General features: G+C 45.8%; 1 protein-coding gene across 1 annotated transcript in view; it reads left to right on the forward strand.

Annotated features, from left to right (window-relative positions):
• The window catches only part of DENND2A (DENN domain containing 2A), a 57,287-nt gene that overhangs the window by 332 nt on the left and 30,358 nt on the right, over nt 1-26,597 (forward strand). The window contains exons 2-4 of the mRNA XM_053943181.1: nt 22,387-22,482; nt 24,101-25,309; nt 26,311-26,438. Of these exons, the coding sequence (XP_053799156.1) occupies nt 22,415-22,482; nt 24,101-25,309; nt 26,311-26,438 (1,405 nt within the window). The 5' untranslated portion in view covers nt 22,387-22,414. The remainder of the gene's footprint in view (nt 1-22,386; nt 22,483-24,100; nt 25,310-26,310; nt 26,439-26,597) is intronic.

A 26,597-nucleotide genomic window follows, 5' to 3' on the forward strand; every position in this document is an offset into this window, starting at 1 on the left:
CGGGCCCGCTGCCGGAGCGGGGCTCGGCCGAGGGGAGAGGGGCCGAGGGGACCTGGGCAGCTGCTGAAAAGCCGACCCGAGCGGGTCGGGAGCGGAGGAGCAGCGGCAGCCCCGCCACCCAGCACGGGGCCCCTGAGTGAACTCAACTCTGCCTCGGTCTCCAGCACAAAACAGAGGAGGAAACGCTAAGCACATTCTTTGGGGGAAGCCCGGGCCCTGCTGGAGCAGACGGCCAGAGTTCTCATTTCGGCAAAACCCTGAATCCCTGTGTGATATTCGCCCTGCACTTCTCTCTCTCTGCTCTGGTTAGCCTGCTTTCCTCGTACTTTGCCTTCGACTGAAAGGAGCGCGCCTGCAGTTGTGGCTTATCACGGTGGCATTTCTGACTCCCGGTGGGGATCGGTGGGAGTATTCACCTGTCCTGGGGAGAAAAACGCTTTCTTGCCTTCTCGCTCTTGTATCCAGGAGTGATGGGCACTAATGGGTTAGAGATGGAATTGGTAGAGGGGAATGTTTTTTTGGGAAAGGAACAAGGAAGAAGTTAGAGCTGGCTGCTGCTGTGGTCCCAAGATGTCAAATGCAAACTGGGAGGTAAAACCATGCCAGGTGTATTTGGGACACTTTCAGAGGTTTTGGCTTTCTGAGTGTCCAGTAAGCATGTCCCTTGATGCTTGGTGCTGGAAAAGTGATGGTCATGGGGGATTGAGGCTCTGTGACTGCTTGGATCTGCACTGGAGCCTCCTCACAGGTGCAGGGACTAAGTGCTAAACATGGGCTCTTAATTCTGCTCTTTGCAAGAGCACAGCTTGTTTCCAAGACAGGTCAGCAAGTTGTTCCTGAGCCTGAGTTATTCCCAGCCACCTTTGCCCTTGCCATTTAAGTAGTTGTTTAAGTTTGTTAACTTTTGGAGAAGAGCATCTCCAGCCTGGAACTCAGCTGGGAAGATAAAGAGATGACCAGAGGGATTTCCATGGGCTCTTATTTGCTACTGTGGGGGGAGCTGCTGGTGTTGGTGGTGGATTAAAAAGCTGTTTTCTGTGTTGGCTGCCACCTTACTGACTGCTGGTTCTTGGTGTGCGGTAGTGAGGTCCAATAATATGTATTGGACCTGTTTTCTGAACCACCAAAAAGGCAGCTGTTATTGCATCTTGGCGGGGGAAAGGAATGCATTTCCTCCACCCTTCTGTTGTGTTCTGAATTGTTGTCATTGGGGTAGTGTTTGTGGGATTTGAGGGGTTTTGTTTGGTTATTGTTTGGGTTTTTTAAATAATCCAGGCAGTGTTTCAGCTTGTGAAAATGGGTAACTACTATGTTGGGTCAGGCTTGGAAGCAACTGAAAACGCTAAGTATGGAAATGAGAAGAAAGCCACAGGATTTCCCAGGGTAGTAAGGCGTCTTTTTGAGAAACGGAAGAGAAAGCACTGAAAACAAAGGGCGCTGGAGTGGCCGGGGATGCAAAAAGCAGAGTAAAGATTTATGGCTCTGCTGGGACCACTCTGCCTGCGTGGGTGAGAAGGTTGTGTGCTGAAGCCTGGGTTGGCTTTTGGCATGTCCATGTCTTAGCAGTCCACGCAGAAGATACTCCCTGTTCCTCAGCTCAGATCCAAAGCGCAGTATTTTTGTAGAGCACAAGTGTGTGTGGAGTGTCCCAAAGTGCTGCTTTCGGTACTGCCTGCAGCTCGCTGCCTTGGGAAAGCTTTTAGGACGTTTTGTCTGCAAAGACAACTTCCGTGTATTCTTTCTGTTCTCCAGAAACAAGAAGAGCATTTAGATCCTTTGTCAGACACTTACAGTAGGCTTGTCTTTCTCCCATGCCTGGTGTATTTGCATGTTAGAAATGTTAATTTTGACAAGGAGATAATAAATGAAGACCCCATAAGCTGTGTTTTTAAGAGATGATCTTAATCCAGGAGTAGCTTTTCCAACGAGTTATTCTTAATATCAGCCATGACAACTAATGAATACAGACAGGACTTAAAATCTCTTATTTTGCTGGGCACTCTGGGACCACAGAAGCAAGCTCGATCCTTCCCCAAGTTTAAGAAATTTACTGATGAAATCATCACACAACAGAGCCAGTCTCTTAAAGATGGAGAGATGCTGGGCATTTCAGAAGTGTCTGATAAGTGCTGTGTTCTTTTGGATCCCCTGAATGCATCATTCAAAGCAGCTGGTTCTCCCTTCCTTTTGTAACACCTGACATTTATTTCCTGACTGGAACTGTGTGGAAGCTGCTCCTTCCTAAGTGGAGGCCAGACCAAGGGGAGAAAAGGCTGTGTAGTTCACCCTTAAAACCATGAGAGTGGAGAAGAACATGTCTTAAATTCTTGTTGAAGCTGGTTAATTGTGATGATTCAGAGCCGGGGTGCAAGCTCTTTAGGGAAGCATTTTTCAGCGGAAGGATTTAAGTACTAGTGGCTGATATGTCTGTTGGCAGGATCCCAAGAGCTGGCTGGAAGAGGCCTCTACTATGAAAGAAATGCTGAAATAGGACTTTTCACGCACTTGCATAGTAGTTCCTTACAGGCTGAGAAGACTCTCCCAAGGGAAGGAGGGAGTGGGATGGAGCTGGAAAGAAATTTCTTGTTTCATTCAAGTCCTGACAGTAAATGAGTGATCCTGGCTTTGCTTAGATACAGCTCAAATAACATTGTATCTGAGGTATCTGTGAGCACTGTTTTACAGCACAAAGCAGGAAAAGAGACACTGTTTTCTTGACTGTAGCTGTGAAGTGCAGTGGAAAGGCCAATAGTACATTGAACTTGCTTATGGGATTTTTTTTTTCTGGTCTTCACCTTGGAGATGCTTTATCAGCTCCTGGAAATTGAAGCAAAGGCTGAAATGTGAGGATATGCATGGTGTGTGGGGGTGGCTTCAGCCCAGGTGTTAGTGAAGATGACCATATGACTGAGCTCCCAACTTCATGAAGGCTGTGCTTTAGAAATGTTGTTGAAATGGCTGTGCTACATTGAAATGTGGCTTCTGCAGGGCCCTTGGCTGACCTTGAAGTGGGTGCCTAAGACAGTCTAGAGTCCCTGGAGTCTCTGACCTCTGCATCCTGGGATTTCAACCAAGGCCTGTGTCCTTTGGTGGAAGCTTAGCACAGAGCAGGTTGAGGATCAGTTCAAGGTTGATATAAAGCACTAAAAGGCATCAGCACTGTCTTACATAAATAAATACTTAAGGTCCTATAGGCTGGCCCCGTTCAAGACCTCTCCCAGCCTTTATATGGTTCACCACACAATTGGGTCAAGGTGCTCTGTGGACATGGGACTGATGAGGTGAAAGTCATAATTCCCCAGGCCTTTCCTGGTGAAAGCAGTGGATTCTTACCTGCCACTCATGTGAGTCTTCACCAGTTTGTCTTCAGCAAGCTGGGAGCTCAGTGGGATCTCATGGCAGCAAGACACCTTTGGAGCTCTGCCATCATGATGGTCCAGTCCCTGCTGTGCTGAGACAGCTCTGAGCAGCTCTGAACCCTATGATGTGGTTCCAGCCTGTCATCCTTGGAACTGCTCACAGGGACTGTGTTCTTGGGATAATCATAGCATGATGGCTGGGGTGTTCCTGTGCTGAAACCCCCTGAGTTCATACTGCTCTGAGGCAAATACATTGCCTAAGCATTTGCTGGGCAAATGTGGAGTGCTGTGTGTGTGCAAGAAAAACCCCAAAAGGAAGCTCATGGGAAATCTTCCTTGCAAGAAATTTGAAACACTGTGACTTCTTTCTTTAATGCAGATAACGTCTATTGAGGACATGATTTCTGTCTTTTTGAAAATAGTACTGTCCCATGGTAAAGCTGAAGGAAGTCAAGCATAGTTGGAGGAGCAGAGGCTTGAAAGAGTCATGTCCTGATGGAATGAATGCTGTGAGTGTTGGTATCATCTTCATTCTTTGCTTCAGTGCTTTTTCCCCTCCCCAGGTTAGGGAAACCAGCTGCAGCTGGCATACTGTTACTTTTAAGGATTTAGCAAAGCAGATGCAAGAGTTAGTGGTGATTTAAGGTCAGTTTTTACTGACTAAACTTGTTAGGAGCTAGCATACCTCTGAGGCCTTCTTAGGGCAAGATTGTCATCCCAGTGCTGACTGCCAGTCAGGTTTGCTTGGGGTCTTCTGGTTTCCTTGTTTTTAATGGCTGGCACAAACAAGAATTTGCTTGACTGTTACCTGCATGTGCTGTTACACATGACCTTTGCTGAATGTGAGATGTATCTGTGTCTGCCTTCTAACAAGCAATTCCTTGGCTGGGGTAAAGGCTTGGGCTGCTCAGTGGGAGCAGGAGGGCTGGGACGGGAGATGTTTGCACTGCAGCCAAGCTGCCGTGTCCAGCCTGGGCAGGACTTGCTGGTCCTCAGTCCCCCTGCACTGCAGGCAGAGCTCTGGCTCAGCCCTGTGCTCCTGGGCTGGGAACTGGCAGTGTTTACGTGATGAAAAGGAGCAGAAGATGGCTTTTCCTGAGGTCTGCCTTTGCCCATACATGTGCTGGCCCAGGGCCAGGATGGAAACTCTGTCCTCATGAGCAGAGAGAGGGAGATGGGAGGAGCGAGAGATGAAGAGGGGCCCAGAAATAGAGGGAGTTAAAATAAAAACACCAACTCACAGAGAGAAAAGCCTGTAACAGATGGCCCTGGCCATCCCCTGGGCTCTCCATGCAGTTGGCTCCATGTGCAGTGCTGACAAGATCTCCTCTAGAAGCGTGAGTAAGGGGCCTGGACCATTTGGGGATGTGTGGTGGAAGATCAGTGTAAAAGGGAAAAGGAAGGAAGCTAGACAGGTAAGCCAGCTGTGGTTCAGCCCTCTCTGTGGTGCCTGAAGTGGACTCTGGCACTTGCTGCTACTGATGTAGCAGTGCCATTAATGCTGTGCCACTAATAAGGCATGTGCTGCTGTGTGAGCCATTGTAAGAACACTGCTTTGTTTTCAAGTGTGGCATCCTTTAACTGTGGCCAGTCCTGCCTCCTCTGTTAAACAGCATTGCAAAAGCTGGTGGAGGTTTGTTCCACTGCTCTCATTCTCTGTAGAATATGTACAGCAGAGAGCTGTTGATCTGAATGGAGCCTAGTGTAAAGATAGGTTCTGCCAGGAGGTGCTGGCAGCTGTAGTTTCCAATGCCCATCTCCTCATCAGGCATCGTGGTAAGTAATCAGATTGGCTGAAAAGTTCAGTATGTGGGGTGCAGTTCAGTATGTGGGGTGCTGACCTTGCTTGGAAAGGCTTTGCCTTGATAGGATATCTGTGCTTGGCAGAAAAGTTGGTCTTGGAGAAGCACTCACAAAAGCTTTGCTCTGAGCTCATTTGAAAATCTGGCCCAGACACTTAAAATGTCAAGAGCTGATAATGGTTAAGGGGCAGCTTGAGTGGGGAAAGGTGCCACCTCACTTGGAAGTGGTTGAAAGAGTTCTGGATGAGATCCTGCCAGACCTTGAGACTCCTGATCCTAAAGATCCCAGAGAGCAGATGGCTTCTGGCTAAGTTCAAGCACATTAAGTTGTGTTTCCAGAAACTTATTGGGGACTCTGGCAACCCACTGGAGAGACTGTTTCAGGGAGCAAGACTTGCTGTTTCTTTGTAAGCAGAATAACTTTAAATAGCTAGATGTTCTGTGTTTTAATTATATTTCCCTTTGGGAATAAAAGTGGTGAAGTGTTTCTGTGATCCTGCTACATTTAAATACTCTGTGCCCCCAGTCTGGCAAATCGTTTTAGGCAGACATGTAGGTCATGTGCATGCTTCAATCCACCCATCCAAGTGCTCTGGCTCCCAGTGCAGTACATCATTCCTGCTCTGGCAAGTTTGCAACTGGACTTCACACAGTCAGATTGAAGAGAGTGATATGCTTTGAGCATAGACTTAAAATCAAGCATGTGCTTTGGTGTTCTCCTCATCACAAGTGGTCTCTCACTCGCCCATTGTATTCTGTAGAATCATTTTATATTAGCAGCACCCTTGAACATGGATTTTCTCTTCTTAGCCTGCAAGGCCTCTTGCCAAGTGCTTGCTGATAAGCCCTGTCACTGTGAGCAGTTCAGGTGAGATGCTGTCACAGGCTTGGTATTTTCGAAGCATTGTGGATAGGCATGCATGTGTGAATGATTAAATCAACCCATCGGGGTGTCATCTGGAGAGGAACAAATGCTGAGCTTGCTCTGCAGGCAGGGGGAGGATGAGATCCTCCTCTAGTTTTTGCTGAAAGCTTTTCCCCTCTGCAGATGTGCAGCTGCTCTAGTTCTCTGCCAAAAGGCGGCCGTGACTTTCTGAGCTGGGGAACGTGCACACATCTGTTTGCAGAGGAGAGCAGCACAGGGGCTCGGGTCTCCTGTCCCAGGGGATTATGTTCTTGTGATAGATAGTGCTGAGTGTCATGGAGGGAAATGGCAAATTTCACGGGACACTGAGGGGGCACTTCATAAATATGAGTTTGCTTGCCAGTGTCAGCCAAATGCCACCTTTCTAAATTAAAAAGGTAAGAGCTTCCAGAGACTTTTCAGACTATTGGAGATTTCTCTTTAAAAACATTAGGCCTCTGCAGAAGATGTGTGTTTCCTATGTACAAAAATACAATGTGTTTCAGCTGCAAAGGATGCTGTGATCCCAAAGGCTTCACAGAGCTTTTGGGTAAAAGTTGAGTCTTGGGTTATCCAGAGCTCAAGAGTGGCTTACTAGCAAAGGGAAATAAATGCTTCTTACTGAAACTGAGAAGGAAGTCTCTGCACCAGCACATGTAGCACTTCAAAAAATCAACATCTGGCCAAAACTAGACCCTGGAGCATCCTCCATAATATACTGGTCCATGAGAATTTTTTCCTTGAATTCAGAGAGTTTGGGATTAAGTAACTGAGAATCTGGTTTTCCCTGCCTTGACATGCTAGGCTGTATGTACAGCAATCCCTAGTCAAATTCTACATGACAATTTGTTACTTTAAAGAAATGTGTAAGCTATTGAGCTTTTTCCAGATGATGTCAGAACCCCTGATCTATCTGGCTTTTGTTTCTCAGCTTTGTCAAACTCTGAGAGAAGCCTGAGAGGTTTCCTACTGGGAAACCAACACATGGTAACTGTTTTTGCATCAGATTTCTGTCTCTGTCCCTTGAGATTACTGTGAGTGACTCCACATTGAGGTTTTGCCATAGTGTCACCTCTCACTTAACAATCCTCTGCTTGTGGTGATGAAGGATACTGACAGCTATTGCTGCTTAGTCTGTGCTAACCTTTCCCCATCAGTATCCTCTTGTTTGCACAGTAGGAAACTTTCCTTATAGAATGATTTAGCTTACTCAAATTCAGTGGGAAACCAAGTTTTTTCCCCTGTTAAATTCATAGATTCCTCCACTAGTCAAAGACAATTTTGGGTATGTTTCAAGGAAAATTAGGATCACCTCTAAAAGGCACAAATTTCATAAAATGTCAGAATTTGATGAGGTGGTTTTCTGGTTGCTTGGGGTTTTTTAATAACCTATTCTGACATGTAATATATTGCTTCAGTTCCACTTGCTTAATGTTTGTTTGCATGGGGTAAAATAATTTTTCTCATCCAAAGCAATCTGGAAACATTGTCAGAAGCAGAATCTTGGTGTTTTAGAGCAGTGAAGGAATTCAGCTGACCAGCAACCACTGCAGGAATACAAATTCTATCTTTTTCTGTCCTTCAAACAAGTGTTCCCAGATGTCTAACCCAGTCCCTCTTGCCATTCCTATTCAAGGCAGCCTTTCATTAGAATTTTATCATTATTAGTAATTTTATTATTATTACTATTATTTTATTATTAATAGAATAAACTATTAATAACAAAATAATAGTAGACTAGACTGAGTTTGGAAGGGGCCCACAGGCATTATCTTGCCAAGGTGCCTGACCACTTCAGGGCAAAAGTTAAAGTATATTATTAATGGCATTGACCAAATGCCTTTTACACACTCACAGACGTGGAACACTGTCCACCTCTAGGAAATCTGTTCCAATGTTTGGCTGCCCTCTTGGTAAAGAAATGCCTCCAAATGTCCAGTCTGAACCTCCCCTGCTGCAGCTTTGAACCATTCCCATGTGTACTATCACTGGGTAGCAGGGAGAAGGGCTGAGCATCTCCCTCTGCACTTCCCCTGCTCAGGAAGCTGTAGAGAGCCATGAAAGGTGTTTTATTTTTACTTCAGGCTCCTGATCAAGATCTGCTTTTTGAAAAATTAAACCTGACCTTGAGTTTGTTTTCTCTCTGTCTCTTTCTCTCTCTCTGTCTCTCTCCCTTTCTTTCTCTCTCTCTCTATCTCTCTATCTTTCTTTCCCTGGAAACATATAATCACCAACCCGTTCTTTTTTTCCTGACACACTTCAGCACATCAGCTGTTTCACTGTCTCTGTTGCGCGTGTAACTTTTTTTTTAACATGTAAACAACGGGGTATTTTTAATGTAGGAGATTTTGGTATGATTTGCTGTGAAATCCTTGTATGCAGAATTAAGCAGAAGAATGTATAATGCACCTTTTCTTAAACAGCAGTTTCACAGAGTCAGCATGAAACACAGTGAGAGGTGTGTGCATGAGGTTACCCAGAAGAACAAGGTGATGTCACTGTCATTGCTCCATTAACGTCAGCTGAGCAATGACTTCAAAGTGAGGTTAGGAGTTTTTTGATGCTTTGGAAGAAATTTTGTGGTATTGGTTTTTCAGTTTCATGATTGAATAAAAAAAATTATAACTAGCTACTTAGAGAAAGGTGGCAGGGTAGCCCCATCTATTTTCTTCTCTCCTTTTTTCCCTTCAATAAAATAAATAGGAAGGAGAGAAAGCCTAAATAGTATTTCAGCTCCTTGTAAAGGGAGAGTTTAACACACACCCCCTCAATTTAGCTAAATTTTGGTAAGTAATGTCATTTCACAGTAAAGAACCTGACTCTTGTAAGCTTCCTTCAGATTACCTCAGATGTTTTCTTGCAAGTTTCTCTCTGTTGGGTTTGGGGTTTTTTGGGGGCATACTGAATTTAGATCAAACTTGGCAAAAATTATTTAAGTTATTCAGAAACCATAAGTAATTTACTCATCCAGCAACACTTAAATCTGTTTGTGATTCATGCAAATTGAGTTGCTGAGACCATGCAGCTGCATTTCAAGTATGTGAGTGCATCTTGACCAGATAAGTTATTTTCTGGAGCATTTCTGATCAGGTAAGAGAAACAGGCACTTTTACACTGTGATTCAGAGTTTGTGAGATGCTACTTCAGGAGGAGAGAGTACTTTTAGAGCACAAATCACCTCTTGGGAGTATTCTTAGTTTTATATGATAATTATATTTGCAAACACTGTGCATCTCGGATATTCTTTTTTGCTTGGGAAGGCATATAAGCAAAGATAACTTCTTGCTAACCTATTTTCAGGACTGAAATGATTACTCATCATTTTAATATGAATGCAGTGAACCCATTTAGGGAAGATTTTTATTAAGTAGATGCTATGCAGTCTGAACATTTGAGTTATTACATGCTGAAGAGATGGGAAGAAGAATGCCTACTTGAATGCCAAACATTTTTCTTACCAACCAAGAAGTAAATCAAGTATAGCATTACTTAAGCTCTTCTTGTTCCTCTTCTAATAGAAGAAAATGTTTGGGGAATTTCCCCCTAAAAGATCAAGTTTAGGTTTAGTTTTCCAGTTATGTCTGTAGGCATTCTCTTTTCAGTAAAGAAAATACAGTTGTTATCAAATATCCATTGTGTTCAACTGCAGATAACTGAGGCAGCATTGGGGAGCTTCTACCTTTGTATAAAGAACGTGGTTCTCGTGAGGAATATCTAAAAAAATATAATCCAGAAGAGGGAAGATTTTGATTAAATGTTAGGAGGAAATTCCTTATTGTGAGGCTGGTGAGGCACTGCAAGAGGATGCTCCATCCCTGGAAATGTTCAGGGCCAGGCTGGATGGGGCTTTAAGCAGCCTGATCTAGTGAAAGTTGTCCCTGTCCATGGCTGGGGGATTGGAACCAGACGATCCTTAAGGTTCCTTCCAACCCAAAGCCTTCTGTGATCTAACTTGCCTGTTCATAGAATATTTAATCTGTGGAAAATGTGCATTTGCTGCAATCACCATCTTCTACAGAGGGAAAAAAACACTTACAGACAGACCTGTTTCCTGAGCCAGATCTTGAAAGCTGAGTGTGTAATGCTGATGCTTTTGGGACACTGGGAATGGGAATTTCACAAAGGAACTTGCAAATCACCAGGGTGTTATACTAGGTGGGTCACTCTAGTGCTGGCCCTCTACTGTGGGACACCTCTTTTCTTGCCCTGCAGGAAACCTTTCTATTCTTTTAACATCACATGAGAACAAGTAAGAGTTGTCCCACCCAAAGAGGTTTTATGGACTTGAGCAGTGGGGGCTGTGCTTGTGTTTCTGTAGGTACCTCTGTGTTGGGGCTGAGCAGAAACAAGGTGAATGTGGAGGGTGAAATGGAAGCCACACCATAATCACTGCAGTCACCTTCAGTGCAGCTGGGATTTCCCCTTGCAGTGGACTGGAAATGGCATCTTTATGAGCATTTAAGATGAAAAGAGATGATGTTTATTGAATAGTTCAGGGGACAGGGCTTCTGCAAAGGGTTTAACTCCAGAAGATTCCTACTTTGATATTTTGTTCTGGGTTCTGTAAAACTTGCCCTTGTGAAAGGCAGTCAGTGCTTTGCAGTAATGAGTTTTTCCTGTGCACAATAAACAGTATCAGAACCCAGTCCAGCACAACATCCAAGCATCTTGGATGGAGTATGCCCTAGTGGTTACCTGGGAATACAAAACTTGGATGCACATTCTCTGTGTTGGAAGCTTATGTACAAATAGCTCTGCTTCAGTTGTGAGATAAGGGCTGATGGAGACAATTGTACATGGGGGCTCTGCTTTTGCTCCATTATCCAGCAGTATGATGTATGTGAAAGAAAGTAAACAATGGAAATTAAAGTCCTTTATGTATGTATTGGCTTTAGCACATCCCTTGGAAGAGAGTAGTGAACAATATGTGCTTGTTTGATAACTCTCCAGTTTCTAGGTTTTCTGCTGCAAGAAGCCCAAAGGAACAGTTCAGCAAAGGAAAAAAAAACAAATCTCCCAAATAAATACTTTCAGTATTTCTCACTTTTCTTTAGTTGGTTGGTTGGTTAGTTTTTCGTTTAGTGATGAAATAACTTTAAGCTTTTCAAAAAAATTGCACCCTTATCTCTCTGAAAATGGAATGAACATGGGAAGAAAATATTTTCCTTTTCTAATAATGAAAATTTACAGCACTCATCAGTATCTGCCAAGGCAGCATTATTGGTGGATTCATGGCCTCCCTAATAGCTTCCATGGAGCTGTTGAAGTTCGTTAGGCACTGTAGAATGACTAGGGACAAAAGACTGTGGAAATGTGTTAGAGATAGCATAATTATATGTCTTGTTTTGGCAGCTATTTTTTACTGCTTCCTTGCTGATCAGTTGGAGGAAGGCAAAAGAATATTACTTGGGGAGTAAAATGTCTAGTAATAATGTTTTGAAAGATACTTTTTTTTGTTATTTTCCACAGAGAAAATAAGAATGATTACTCACTTTTACAGTAATTCATGATCTGTTATCATAGGATAATTCAGATTTGGAGGGATTACAGGAAGCCTGTACTCCAGCCTCCTCCTCAAATAGGTTTCAGGTCTGAGCTCAGATTGCTCAGGGCTTTGGTTGGGTCTTGAAAACCTCCAGTACTGGAGACAGCAGGGCTATTCCAGAGCTCTGCTTTCCTCATAGTGAAAAAAGCTCTTTTATCCCCATAGCGAAAAAAAAGACTTTTCCTTATATCAAGTCTCTGTGTTCCCTCTCATCTTGTCTCTCATCCCACCAAGAGAAAAACAGCCAAGGAATTTGCTTCAGCTCACACACTGTGCTATACCAGTGGTTTTGTTTTTATGAGAAAAAAAAAAAAGAAGATTAAAAAGTCACAACTTTTGTGAATGTGGAAACCAGTGTCATGTCTCTGAAAGGGACGGAGCACACAGGTGTCAGTTCAGGTCTGGCCTGGACGTGCTTAGGTTTACAGCATTGCTATGTCAGTCTGTCCTCCAAGCTGCCAGATGTGAGGAAGCTCTTTAGACATATGTAGAGTAATTATTTCTTCTGGAAGTTCCCTTTTCAGGGCTGTGATCTGTTATCTGAGACATCTCCCACATTAGCAAGCTCTGCCAGCCCTGTGGAGCTGGATCTGGCGCCTGGTGAGCAGCAGAGTTTGCGTAGGTGCACGAAGGTGCAGGGAAATGTGCTCTTGATTTTCCCAGCCATACCCAGACCTGTCTCCTGATGCAGTCAGCAAAAGAGGAATGTGTGCTTACAATGCTTTGAAAATGTTAGCTGCTTCTACAGTCACAGAATCATTTAGATTGGCAGAGACCTCCAAGATCATGGAGTCCCACCACTAACCTAAAGCTGCCAAGTCAGCCACCACACCATGACCCTAAGCGCCACGTGAATACAATGTGGAGCTAATTCAGTAAAAGCTGGGACTTATTTGAGAGTTAAAATAAGGAGATGGAATTGCAAGTGCAAGTGCAAGCCTAGTAGGAATGTTTGTTTAAAAAAAAAAATGTGATCCTCGATTGTGAAAATGGGTCTTAAACTTCAAAGTCATGCAGTCACTTTTGAAATTTTTCCCCTTCTCTATTTTATTTCTTTCTGTCCCTGGGGCTTTTCTAGCACAAAAAGTGGCAGAAGAATGTGCCACCAAGCCATCATGATATTTTACCAGCATTTTTGCCTGATAGTACCAGGAGATCAGATCTTTTCTCACCTCTCTTACAAAGTTTTATGATCAGAAGCTCTACTGGAGCCCTGGGGCAGAGTGTATGAATGGTTACCTGCAACACCCTCCTCCTTATGCTCTGCCCTTTGCTGGGGTTCTGCTGGAGCTGGGAAGCCTTGGAAGAACAAAGGGTCGTTCCTCGCATTGTTTTGTGCTCAGGTTGCCAAATTCCTGGTTATGGAGAGGGTGTGGGCGGACAGGCAACACAGTGATGTGAGTTGATTTTTCTCTCTGTGTCGCTTTCTTGTCCGGGCTGCCAGTGCTGGGAAACCCTTGTGCTGGTTTCCGTCGCCCTCCGAACCCTCTCCTGTGCCCGGGATCACCCTGCAAGGGAGAAAGTATCAAACTGCACGTGAAAGGGTGGAGGAGGAAGAGTGATTTTTCCCTAGGATTTGGAGGTTTTGGTAGGGCTTTTTTCCTCGCTTTTATTGGCCGTGAGTGCAATGACCGCTTAACCACAGGGACCGGGCCGGTTCCCTCCCCCACGCTTCCTCTCCCTGGCAAAGCAAAGTCGCTCAGATTTCCTCCCAGCATGGGCGGATGGCGGCTCTCAGCTACATTCCTCTCCATACAAAAAGAAAGGAAAAACTGCTCTCTGCATGGGCAGATGGCCGACTGTTTCCTGGCAGCTTTGCTCCACTGTCCCTTTTCCCATTGTCCCGACACAAACACATGCACACATGCACGCACACACCCACCGAGAGTGGCTTTCCTCCTGGAAAAATAAATAAATGCAAGCCTTCCTTGCAGAGGTTTCTTCCTCCTTGGAGCTGTGTGAGCTTCCTCCTCATGATGGCCAAATCCTGGGCAGCTCACGTGCTGCCTGGCCCTGCTCTCCACTCAGGAAGGCTGAGCGAGGGGATGATGTGGTAGGCTGTGGTTGGAAGGTTTCCATAAAGAATAAGGTTTGCCATAAACAGGTTCTGCCTTTGTGATGGCCTAGATATGTGGGAGTGCGAGGGTAGGAGCAAGGAGGAGGTTGAAGGAGACAGGGAACCGAAAAGCAATCTGTGGGTGACTCTTTGCTTGAGCTCAAAAGGTGATGCTTGATGGAGACAGACTGTAGTGGAAGGTCAAGGACTTGGGGTGGGTACAGGAATGGCTCATGGAGCATGCAGATGGTGCCCCAAGGTTGTGGTGATGGACGCTTCAGGAAGCTGTGTGCTAAATCCTCATCAGGAGGGACAAGAGTCAGCATCCTGCAGGGTGAAGGCCACCAAAGGAGAGATTTGCTGAGGCTCCATTTGTCTCCCTGATGATAACTTATTTTGGAAGAAGTTGGGGATCTTCATTTTAATGCTCTCATTTCCTTTCTGAACGTGAGACAATTTGTCTTCCTGCCAGGAAACTCTTTGCAGAGTTGCTCCTCGAAGGGACCTCTTTGGGTCCCATTTATGTTAGAATAGCAGAGATTATCTCACCACATCAAAAATGAATTCCAGTGTGGTTCATGAGCTGAACACTATTTTTTAGTGACAGGTTGTTTCCTATGCTGTCAAATGTTTGTGTTTCTTATAAGCATAATAACCCTGAATTCTTTCCAATTCTTTTACACTGGAAGTGATTTACTGGTGTAGTAGGACTGGTATGTTTGTAACACAGCACTCCAGTTGAAGGAGGGAAAAGCACCTCCATGAGCTAGCTGCACTGGTAGAAATGAGTATTTGCCAATTTCTTTTTGACTTTGTTGGGACCTGAAGCCAGTTCCACTGCATCTGGTGGAATCCTGTCTCTCTGAGTGGCTGATAGACGATTCTGCTGGCAGATGTGTGCTTGTGTGAATCTGGTCCATATTTATTTTGTTTTATTCTGTATTGACCACAGTCGTCTTCTCTGTGCGTAGTTTCAAAGCCAAACAAACCAGGTATGGATCACCATCTCCACTGATGTAGTTTGCAGGCAAGGACACACCACCAGTGTCTTCTTCAGCCTTGACTTCAAGTAACTGAATTTTCATTTATTAGGTTGCAAAGCAAAAGCAAATATTATCACCCCATCAGAGGGGATGAGCAACACCACTGTGTGCACACAAACGCTCACACAGGACCTTAAACACAGGGAGATGATCTAGTAATGCCAGGAGCTGCCCCAGAAGGGGTGTTCTCTACTCTTGCCCTCACTTCCCAGGGTCTTGGTTTCCTCATCTGTAATTACAGGTTTTTTTCAATATTTTTTTCATTTCTTCCTTGTAGAAAACATAGCCTGAAACACATAATTCCATTAAGTATTGCAATCATTTTAGCAGCCAGATTGGAAAATACTGAATCATTCTCTTCCTTTCCATGTGAATTTTTTCTTACTGTTTGTTAAGCTACCTGCAGAAGTTAAGACTCATCATGTCTCTAAGCAGTCATACAAACCATACTTGCCACCAGATAAAAAACAGTATTTACCTTCTATGCATGCAGGACTAAATCTGTGACTGGGGGCAGTGCGTTAGAAAAAGAGTGTTTGTGGGTTTTTCGACAGGGTCGTGAAACATCCCACCACGAACCCTGAAAATGCTGTGTTTTTCAGCTGAGGGTGTGTCTGCCTGAAGGAAACTGAAGAAATGTTGAATACCCTTTGAGTTGTTTTTTTTTTTTTTTTCTGTTTGTTATGTGTTTAGAGGGAGGAACAAAGAGAAAATAAAACAATGGGAAATGTGGAGTAAGCTTAATAATAGTGGGTGCAACGAGTCCCACCTTTAACAGAAGACAATTCATATTGTGAGATACTGTTTTTGATTACTGTCTTCAGGTCAAGATTTTATTTTTGTTTCAGTCTGCACTTTTCCATGCTGAGCATTGCCTCTGGCTCAATTACTTTTGAAAGCCTTCAGCCAAAATGGTTCAGCTGTTTTATCGTGGAGCCTGGGGAGAAAATTGTTGCTGCTTCCCCTGTGTTTGAAAAGAAAATCAGGCTTTTCTTTTGCAAAAACTTACCTTCTGCTTTGAAACAGGAGTGCTGTTTGGATCAGGAATTTGTCCTTTCCCATTCCTGAGTCATCTCTACCCTAACTTTTCCAGGGCTCTGTGGGAAGAAAGTTTCAGCTGGCACATTGTCAGCAGAGGTTTTTAGAGCTACCTTGATACCAGATGTGTTGTCCTTCCAGCTCCTGGTGTCAGGCAGGTGATGCTGATGATATCCCTGTGGAGCTTGACCTACAACCTTCAGCAAATGGTTGGAGGAGGGAAATAATGGACAAGAGGTGAGAGTAGTTTCTCAAGGGTCCATCTGCTTTACTACAGAATACGGATAGGCTTAGGTTGAAGTTGAGACTTGGAGCAACCCCTGATATTGCCCACAGCAGGTCCTGCTGGCTCCTTCTTCTCATTGCTGAGGGTTAACTTTACAAGCAGAGTCTTGTTGCCAGCCCTGGCAAGAGGGCTTGGAATTCAATGATCTTCAAGGCCCCTTCCAGCCCAAATCATTCTATGATTCCTTCCATGTGTTTCAGTGCTCATTAGGTTTTCCCAGACAGGTGACTGATGTTGCTATCTGAGCAGAAAACTTTGTGTTTACCCCGCCTTTTGTTTCTTTGCAGGTTTAGGGAGTTGAACCAGGCAGCTTGTGAGCCCGTCCTAGCTTGAAAGGGCTTTACAAGCATTGGAGCTGATATAAAGCAAGAGCAGGAGGAAAAAAGGGACAAAAAAAGTCAGCACACCCTTAGTCAATGGCAACCATCAGGTGTAATCAGGCATGTCTTTTACCAAGGGCAGGGATGGGACTACCTTGCTGGCAGCCAAGGGAGGAGCAGGGCAGGCCCTTGAACCATGTAATCCTTTCAGTCAGGTTAAAGACATACAAGCAGGCAGAGTTTGTTCTGTGTGCTTAGAGAGGGAGAAGGTCAGGAGACTAAATTATATCATAAAATTAAAGACATATCCTAACACCTAGCCCAGCTTTGCTGGACACAGCCAGTTCCTGCATTCCTCACATTGCAGCCTTGTTCCCCTGACGTGGGGTGTTGCACAAAGGCAGAGGTTGTGGTACATCAATTCTACTCAGGGTTTTTGAAAATACAGTTTATTTTGACACATGGGATTCTCCTGACCCCCCTTGTAAGCCCTGTGGTGTAAGATATGATAGATAAAAGGGAAAAGTTGGGACAGAGTGGGATGAGGGGAGTAGGAGGCTGTGTGGGATCTGGCTCTAAACGATGCTGTAGGAGCATGTCACTTTCCAGTTGTTGGTCCTTTATCAATATGTTTTGCATAAGTTTATCCTGCTTTTTTTCTCTTTAACAAATGACTGGGCCCTGATTATCTAGAATTATCTACAATTAGGATCCCATTACGAGGGTGATGAACTGAGCAATCCTGCTGTTGGTGTCTTCAGTCTTCATGAGATTCACGTAGCCAGGACAGTCAGTGTCTGCAAAGAGGTCACCTTGCCCTAAACTGACTGTGCCCAGCACAGGACGGCAGAGTAGCTGAGCTGGGAAGGCCCCTCTGGAGGTGGCAAGTACAGCCCCCTGCTCAGAGTGTGGTCATGTAGAGCAGCCTGTTCGGGATGTTGTCCAGTTGGGTACTGGGTATCTCCAAGGGCAGAGCCTCCACCATCTCTCTGGTCTTGGTCACCCTCTTGTAAAAAGGCTTTTCCTCATGAGTGAGCTGATTGGTCCTATCTGAGAAGCCCTGCTGTTGTGGTGGCCCATCTGCAGGACTGACCAGGAGAGGAAATAAGTGGACTTTGTGTAAGTTGTCTGAGGATAAGCTGTTTGGGCTGTCAGCTAGGGAAGGCTCATGGCATGTCTTGTGGAGCTCAACTTAGAGAAAACCCATGCCTTGCTGCTGGGTTGGTGTTGGGCACCTCAAGTCATGGACTCCTCTACGGTAAGCATCTTGTTTCACCAAGGGAGCCTCTCTTGGGTCCCGGTATCCTCCTCAGCTCTGGCTGCATCCCTGCTTGGCTCGTGTCCTCCCTGCTGAGCAGGGGCTCGCTCCCTGAGGTTACACTCTGCCAGTGTCCTCAGGAAGGCAGCGTGTTGGTGCCGGGAATGTGGACACTGCCTGGTGCTGGGGCTGTGCATGGGGGCCCGCGCTGTGGCTGTGTGTGTGAGCACAGGCACGCATCCTCATGCCTGCTCCTTCCCCCAAAGGAAAACAGGCTCCAAACAGAGCAAGGGCTGGGGGAGGGAGCCTTGAAGGCTTTAACTGTTCGTTTCCCCTTACTCATGTTTTTCCTGTTAGTGTTTTGTCTTCTTGGCATCCTTCCTGTTCTTTATATGTGTATATATGTTATATATTGTTGCCTTCTTGTTGCTGTCTTTATGCTGCACCCTTTGTTGTGTAAAGCACTGCAGCAGGGATACGTGACTTGTAGGCTTTGGCTGCTCAGAGTTATTCAGGTTTTGAGCACCAAGGAGATACACAGCAAGGCCTTTTTTCTTCTTGGAGGAGAGTTGGACCATCTGCAGGTTGCTTCTGTTGCTGTGAAGCCTTGCTGTTCATACGCACCAGCAGTGTCGCTAGCCTCCACTTGTGGACGTGGATGAAACTTTTGGGAGGTTCAGAGTAAACAGAGCAAAGGAAACCTTGAGATATGGCCTCCGGCGGGCAGCAAGGGTAATACCCATCCCCAAACCACCTTCGAGGTTTGCTTGGTTTGTTCCCCACAAACAAAACTGCAAAGAAGGGAGGCCTGGGAGGTTTGCTGCCATTGCTGCCTGACCTTCTCAGAGACAAGACCCACCCTGTGTGACCTCTGTACTGTCCGTGTGTTTTTTTGATAATATGGACTGCAGGGCCTTTGCGCTCCCCTGGCTTTTGTCATCATCTGGTGGCTGCATCAAGTGCAGTGGGCAAAGCTGGTGTCTTGTTCTCCCTGGAGGTGTTCTCCTGGAAGCCTTCTCTGCCCTTTGAGGGTGGGAGTGTGCCTCTTTTTTATTCACTGGTTGCTCTGGAAACATCTCATAGTATCCCATGCCCTGAACCAGACGTGCATACTCCAAAGCGTTTGGATTGGAAGTGGGGAAGAGGGCACTGGGGAAGGGGGGTGGGAGGAAAACTTAAATTAGAAGAAAGCCAAACAGCTATTGCTGGAGACAGATGATTACAGCTCATGTCAAGGCTGCTTCCTGCATGCCAATGATAGATCAGTAAACAAACGCCTCTCTGCGAACACAAAGCAGGCAGGAACTCTGTTTGGAAGAGAGAGGTCGGGCTAGGTCTCCCTTCACTTGGTAGCAGGAAGCCCCTATCACATGGCCCTGGGAATTGTGAGGCCGGGTGCATGTGGGAGATACAACAAGAGGATTCTGCTGGGAGACTTCACATCCTTCCCAGGGTCCAGCCAACAGGTTTGAGAGCTCCCTCCCCTCCCTCTTTCCTCCTGCCTCCTCCCCTGTCCTTCCTTTCCCAGTTTAATTTTGAAACACTATCAGATGACTGCTTTGTTCTCCCAAACAATGGCAGGGAATAAATTGCAGTGACAAGGTTCTCCAAATGGGGCTCAGTATCTTCTCTCCCCTTTCATGGCCTTGATGTCCTGCTCCAGGATGTACGGGCCAGGTGCAGCAGCCTCAGGCTTGGGTTCTGTGGGGCTGTGCCTCCCATTGCTGGTAGAAAGTTCTTGTGTGGTTTTTAGACAAAGCAGCAATCTGTCAAGAGGTACCAGCTTGATGGGTGTGTGTATGTCCTTCTTGGGTCTCCTGCTAATGGAACTCAGCCCTGCTTGTTTCCTCTAGGCAGTTTGTAGGGCCCTGGTCACATTGCGCATGAGGCAGGAAAGCAAAGCATTTCAAATAACACTTCTCAGCCTCTGGAAGGTCTCCCTTCCCCAGCCTTACACACATTCTTTTGTGCTTTCTCCCCACTGCCCTCCATCTTCCCCTCCTGTGCACAGAACCTCATTACTTCCCTTGTAGCAGACTGGGTTTGGGCCCAGACTGGGTTTGCTGAGCCCCTTCCATGTGCTGCTTTGTCAGAAACTCTCAGTGAGCTGTAGCAGGTCACAGAGATGCTCCAAAGGGCTTAAGCCAGCACATAGGGTAGTGTGTAGTTGATTGTAGGAGAGATGTGGGCAGTCAGGAAGGACAATAGTTCCCTTTGCCCTTCACAATGAACTGTCATGTTAGCTCTGGGTGCCTTGTGGAGCCAAAACTTGGAAAACAAAAGTAGATATTCTCTGTCTGCTGGAGGCAATTTTCTATCATTGGCATCACAGTTCCTCTGGTCAAGTGTTGGCAATGCCTGTGGGTCAGACCTGCAAGTTATTTCTAGTGATCTATTATTGGAAGAGATCATAGGACCTCTGAAGCTCATCTGGGCTTGTGCTTGGCCCCTAGAAATTATTTGATTGTTGGACTTATTGAGAGGTACCTTATTATTTTCTGCTGTTTTATTCCAGAGGTGACTCTTTTCCCCCTCATGTGTCTTCTGACATGTTTGGATAAATATTTACTCTTTTGGGCAGAACCAGCTAACATGCTGCAGTGATCCTCTAGGTGATGCTGAGGGCACCATGTGTGCCCTGCTGCTCAGAGGGAAGGCACAGCTGCCCATGTATCTCCTAGGGATGACTTCACTTCCTAAGCAGTGTGTGTTCTTAGTGGGGGTGTCAGTAGGTACCTGGCTGTTGTCACAGCTTTGGAAGCTCCAGGACCACTCCTTAATCTGCCTAGCATGAGTGTGTTGCTTTGGTTACTCCAGCCACACTTGTGCCTGGAAGGGACAGATGTCTCTCTGCCCTTGGTTCCAAGTCATGCTCATCTGCTGCGCGCAGTGGTGCTCCTTTCCCATGAGACTCTTGCAGCACTCAGCAGCTGCTTTGTGCCTCACTTCTGCAAATCAGGGCTGATGGAGTCTGTCCCATCCACCACAGATGAAGAAACAAGTGCACCTCTTACTCTGTATCATCTCCTTTTGGCTTGCCAGGGAGCTGACTGTGCCGAGCATCAGCACACATCTGCTGGTACCCAAATGTTCATTTTCAAGGCAGGGTTTGCTTGCGGGCTGTTGGAAAAGGCTGAGAGATGGAGGTTCCTGATGGGGTAACTGGGTGATCTCATGAAGACAGAGGAGTGCATCCCCAGTGAGCATTCGATGTTTCAGCAGAGTCATGAGGATTGTGTGTGTGGACAGAAGAAATGTTGTATTTCTCACCACTAAAGGCAGAGACAGGAGCTGCAAGGCACCGAATGAGTGCTGAGTGAAGAGACTGTCCCTGCTCAAGGGACGTTGTAAGCCAAGTGCAAAGCAGACTCTGTTGCAGCTTTGCAAGAATCTGCTTTGGCTGCCTGGGTGAGTCATTCTTTGGCCACAAGTATGGTTAGTTTTTCGTTATTTTCAATCCATAACAGTTAAGGACGGATGAATAGATTTTGGTCCTTGGGCTGGTAAATTTTCTTGACAGTGTTGCAAGGCTGCTCTGTGTCTAGAAGTGAAGTGGGTGCTTGTTCCAGTTACTAATGAGGGAGAGAAGCCAAGGGGGTTTATTGTCTGGGAAAAGAGAGTCTGCTAAATGGTTAGCAGTGAGCTGCCCCGAGTGTGTACACATTGAGTTGACCCAGAGTTCACTCCTCGCCTCAGGAACATTGCCAATATGGAATAAAAGGAGGGAGAGAAAACTGAACAAACAAAACTGATTTCCCCCCCTGCCCCCCTTTTCCTTTCTCTGCCCTAAAGCTTGAACAGTGGAAATGAGAGATCCTTTTGTTCTTTTCTGTTTCTGGTGTGGTGGGCTATATGTTTCTTTAATGACAAGAGACACTTGGTCTTGTCAAATGCTAGGTATGGCAGGGCAGCCTCTGCAGACCAGCTGGTGGGAGATATCTGAGAGACTTTTCCAAGTATTGCCTACAAGATGGTGAGCCTGTCGTCATTGCAATGCTTTAGAGCAGGCAGACCACCCTGATAAGTGAGCAGAGATGGTGCTGCAGAATAACAGAGTAATTCTTCTTGTTTCTATTTAACAAAAAAGAACATTGCAGCATGATAAAATGGAGGTGGAGTCTGTTGCATTGACTGGGTAGCAGTGGCACTCAAAGAGAGGGACAGTCATTCCAAGAGTGCTAGAAATCATGAGGCAAACAGAATGACTCATTTTTGTGAATGATTTATCTTATCCCCACAAGGAGTTGTCCTCTGAAATGAGATCAGTAGCAGGCTAACATGGCCCACCAGAGAGAAGACCAGTGGCTGCAGTGCAGTGTCTCTTCAGGCTAAAATGTTTTCTTATCCCAAGCTTTGAATGTTGTGACAGTGTTGTATGCCCAGCAGCCACTTCAGACTTGTGGCCTTAACACAGATTTTTATAAAATTGTTTTTGGTTTAGTCTTCTGCAAGGGGAAGAAAACTCTTAAATCTGATGAGATTTTGACAGCAATAAAAGCCTTCTTGAAGTGTTCTCCATATTTAATTCAAGGTGCAGCAATTGATGCTGAGTCAAAGACAATTTTTGCCCTCAAAAACTATCAACTCCTCACTGGGCTTCTGAGAGGTGTTGCTGTCACCCCTCTTCCCGGGGAGGAAGCCTGGGCTGTCCTCAGACAGCTGTCATGTCTTGCTTCAGCTCCTCTCCTGGATTTCAAGGAGAAACATGTGTGTGTGTAGAAGGAAAAGAGGATGCTGAGCAGAGAGCAATGCTTCTTCCTTGTGTCTGTCTGCAGGTGACCTGCTGCCCTGCTGTGTGCTGACATGATGACAGGAAGCAAGGCGGCTGATGTGAGCAAGTCTGGGGGTGCTATCTGCAAGTCTGGTGAGAGGTGAGAGCTTTCCATGTTCCAGTGCCAGTGTGCTTTGCTTGTGTTTATTATCCCCAACACAACAAAAACCAAAGGAATGAAACCTCTCTGCTGGGAACTGTCCCTCTCTCCTCCACATTAAAACACACCCCATAGGTCCCATCTTGGAATTCTGTATATTAAATCATCCAGTCAGACTTCTAATATTCCAGACTCACAATGCTGGAAAAGGTCTGTCCCAAGGCAAGACCACTTGTGCTGGTGATATCTCTGTCAATGTTTGCCCTGCCTGCACTTGAAGTATTTAACCCTGAAGACTCCTCAGAGGAGCCCCACTGTCCCTACCTATTGCAGGGTGGCTTCTGCTTTGAGGCCACCATGGCACTGTGATATCCAGCTTGGGAAAGACCGTGGTGTTCATGGTACCAGCTCTTAACCAAAGCACAGTGTCACTTCCACAGCCAGGAGTTAAATATCTGTGAGGCTGAGGAAGAACAGGTGTGGCTCAGGTCCCATTTCCTCTCAGAAATCTGTCCCAGACTTACTTTGCACTACAACTGAGTCTGCAATGGCTGCCAGCACTGCTGAGGTCCAGGACAAAGCTCCAGGCCTGACAGCACACAGGGTATCCCCACAGATGCTCTTGCAAGACTGCAAAGTTCTGGAAGAGGCACAATTGACACGTTTAAATTAATGGTGCAATTTCCCAAGTAGAATCTAAATGTTGGGATTGTGGTTAAATGGGACTGATTATATGGGTTTGCATCCCAGTAATTACCTTTTGTTGTTTGATGCACTTTCCCAAGCCCAGGCAAACCTCAAAGACATGGCCAAGTGCTTCAGTTCAGAAATGTTTTGTGTTGGAATAACTGCCTGTTCAGCAGGATATTGACAAAATATCACAGTATTGATACTGTGTTATCATACACTTGGAAATCTCTAGACTAAGTATATTTGGAATTTTTGTTGCACTTTGGACCCAAACAGTGAAGATGCTTCATTTGAGAATGTTGAATCTGGTTTCTGGGTGCTGTGGGAGCGTGCCTGAGTGCATGGTGGGGCTAAGTGCACATGTAGACTGGGATGGTAGAGCCCATAGAAATGAAATAATAAAAGTGCAGTCTTTGGGCATCAATATGCATTTGGGGACTATTAGGATGGACTGAAAGAGATTCTCTGAGCGGGCACTACAGGACTGCCAGCTGCTTTCTCCTCTGTGTAGCAGCAGTAATTTTGCTGTTGTTTGCAGGTGGTCCATTTTGCATTTGTTTGCTTAATGCCTGATGGTGTCCAAAGCTCTGCTGCACTTCTGCACACACACACACATGCACATTGGTGGAGCTCTTATTGGCATCAGCATGTCTGATGTACAAAAAATAGCTCTCTAACCTGCAGCCTACTTCTTCCACAGAGAAAGGCTTCGTTTCCAACCTCATCTTGGTTTTAATGAGAGAAGGGCAGTATGTTCTGGCTAGAAGGACCTTTCCCTGAGCATCCTCCCCTCTAAGCCCATGTCATGTGCTTGCTTTGAGCATCCTCTGCCATCAGCTTTATGAGTAAAGCTTGAGGAGCTGATGAACTAAACCAGGGATGGGCAATGGCAGTGAATGTTTCTTTCCTTTTTGCCTTTGATATGCAGGATCAAGCTTGCAGATAAAAACAATACAGCAGCTGTGAAGGAATTAAAAAAACCTTTGTGTGGATTTTTGAGTGAGAAATGTTCTGAAGGTTCCTCTGTTGCCCTGGGTTTAACACCTGAAGCTGAACCAGTTTCTTCTGTGGTGAAGAACCCACTTGGAGCCTTGGAGAACTTGATGCTGGATCCAAGGCTCGACTGCTTTCAGCAGAACATGCTTAGTCCTAAAATGATCATCAGTGACCCATCTGTGGATCTGAATGTCAAAGAAAACAATAAAATCATCAGGAGACAGATAGGAGGCACTCAGAATATACGGTCACCTGGAAAAATTGGCTTGAGGAATAAGTCCTTCAGCATCAAGGACAAAATTTCAGAATGGGAAGGGAAAAAGGAAACTCAGTCTGCTCCTCGCAGAGAGGAGGAGCCAGGAGTTAAAGAGGAACACAGGATGCCTTGTGTAACTGAGAAGATGAGTGGGGAAGCACTGGTGACTCGGAAAGCAGAGACCAAGAAACTTCAGAGCTGGGAACTGGAGTGCAAAGGGGCAGGCAAAGAGAATGAGCGGAAAGCAGGAACTCAGAAAGGCACAGGGCAAGCAGCAGAGCGAAAAGGGGAAGCGCAGAAGGATGAGGAAATGGAGTTCAGCCCTGGAAAATGCAAGGAGGTGAAAGGTGGGAAGTGGGAGGTCCAGAAGGAGAACCTTTCAGTGCTTAGTCAGGTCAAGAAGCTAGAGCAGGCTTTGAAAGATGGTTCAGCAGAGCTGCAGCCACAGTTGCCTGGTACTTACTATTCCCCACAGTGCTTGCAGGAGAAGGCAGCACAAGGACACACCATTCCCGAGGGCCATGAGAATGTATGTGGGGCTGAGCTCAACAAAAGGCTTCTTGGCATGGACTCTGACATCAGTGAGCCAATTTTTGGGACTCTAGAAGAGATTAGAACTTCTCATGTGAAATCCAAGCACTGCACGGTGGAGAATGTGTACACAGAGCCGGGAGTGCCAAAGAAGCCTTTCATCAACCCACTGCCCAAGCCTCGGCGGACTTTCAAACATGAGGGGGAAGAGGACTGGGTGCCAGCAGTTAGGAATAAAAGAAACTTACCCCCTCTGCCATCCATTCCTCCCCCTCCTCTGCCCTCCTCTCCTCCTCCATCAGCTGTCAGCAGGAGGCTCTGGAGCGGGAAGCACAAGAGCAACGCTGACCACAGGTACTGGGGCTGTGTTTCATGAAGCTGTTGGTCTTCATGGTGGAGTCCCACCTTCCCATCTTTCTCGAGAGAGAGCCAAATCTTCCCTTTTTGCTCAGAATCTCCAGCATGATCAGCACTCAGTCATGTCTCAGAGAATGTAGGAGTGGGCAGCACACTCCACAGGGTGACTGTGGAGGGATAAGTCATGGCAGATTTAAGGTCACTGTATTACATGGCTTAACCTTCAAGCCCAAAATTGAGGCATTTGAGGTTTTGTTTTGGTTTTCTTAGGAGAAACTCTACTTAATTACAAAATGACCACAGCTGGTCTGGAACAGTGTTTGGAATGATAATCTCTAGTCTCTACTGGAGCATTTTCACTGTCCATGGTAAACCTCAGTGAATCTGATGTGTATGTATTCTTCTGGAGTGTTTGCTTGCCTTTTATCCCCTCCCACATGATTGTCACACATTTTTGGGGTGTGGAACATAAAATACACAGCTTTTCTAATGCCCTTTGGATAAATTGTCACTTAAAAGTTTCTGTCTCTGTTGTAGAAAGGAAATCAAAACTTGCTAGATTTGCTCAGTTTTAGCCTTCCATTCTGCAAGCAAGATTTTTTTTTCTCTGCTGGTCAGAGAGCTGATTTTGGGGCCCTCTTACACTTTCCGTGGGTGAGATCTGTGCTGTAAATGGGAGCTCTCATGTCCTAAGGTTCTGTGCAGTGTTCCAGGATGTGCCATTTCACACTTGCATCTTCACAGTGTGCTATTGCCATAACAACCCAGATTATCTATGGCACCCCCAAATGCCTTTATTTGCATGGCTGATAAAACCAGCCAATCTTAGTATTGCATTTTCGTGCTTTATATGGGATGAGGCAGTGAAACGTTCTCAGTAATTTATTTTGCCAGCTGTGTCACATGTTGGAGAAGTGAATTAGCTGTAATTTGGTTATAAATGCTGGTTAACTGCATCACTCTCCTCTCTGCTCCTCCTCCCCCTCTCCGTGGTGCAGGAAATCGTATGAGTTTGAAGACTTGCTGCAGTCGTCATCCGAGCACGGCCGGGTGGATTGGTACGCGCAGACCAAGCTGGCCCTCACACGCACTTTATCTGAGGAGAACGTCTATGAAGACATCCTGGGTAGGAACCCTGCACAGGGGAGGGAGCTGGCTGCTAGTCCTGAGTAGCAAGGGCTTGTGGTCAACAGGCATTCAGCAGAGGTGCTGAATAAAGTGTGTTTATTATCCAAATGTAAACCAGGACACATTTTGCGCATATTATTGGCAAGTAATAAGAAAA

Source organism: Vidua chalybeata, chromosome 5 (genome assembly GCF_026979565.1).
Source record: "Vidua chalybeata isolate OUT-0048 chromosome 5, bVidCha1 merged haplotype, whole genome shotgun sequence".
NCBI classification, from domain to species: Eukaryota; Metazoa; Chordata; class Aves; order Passeriformes; family Viduidae; genus Vidua; species Vidua chalybeata.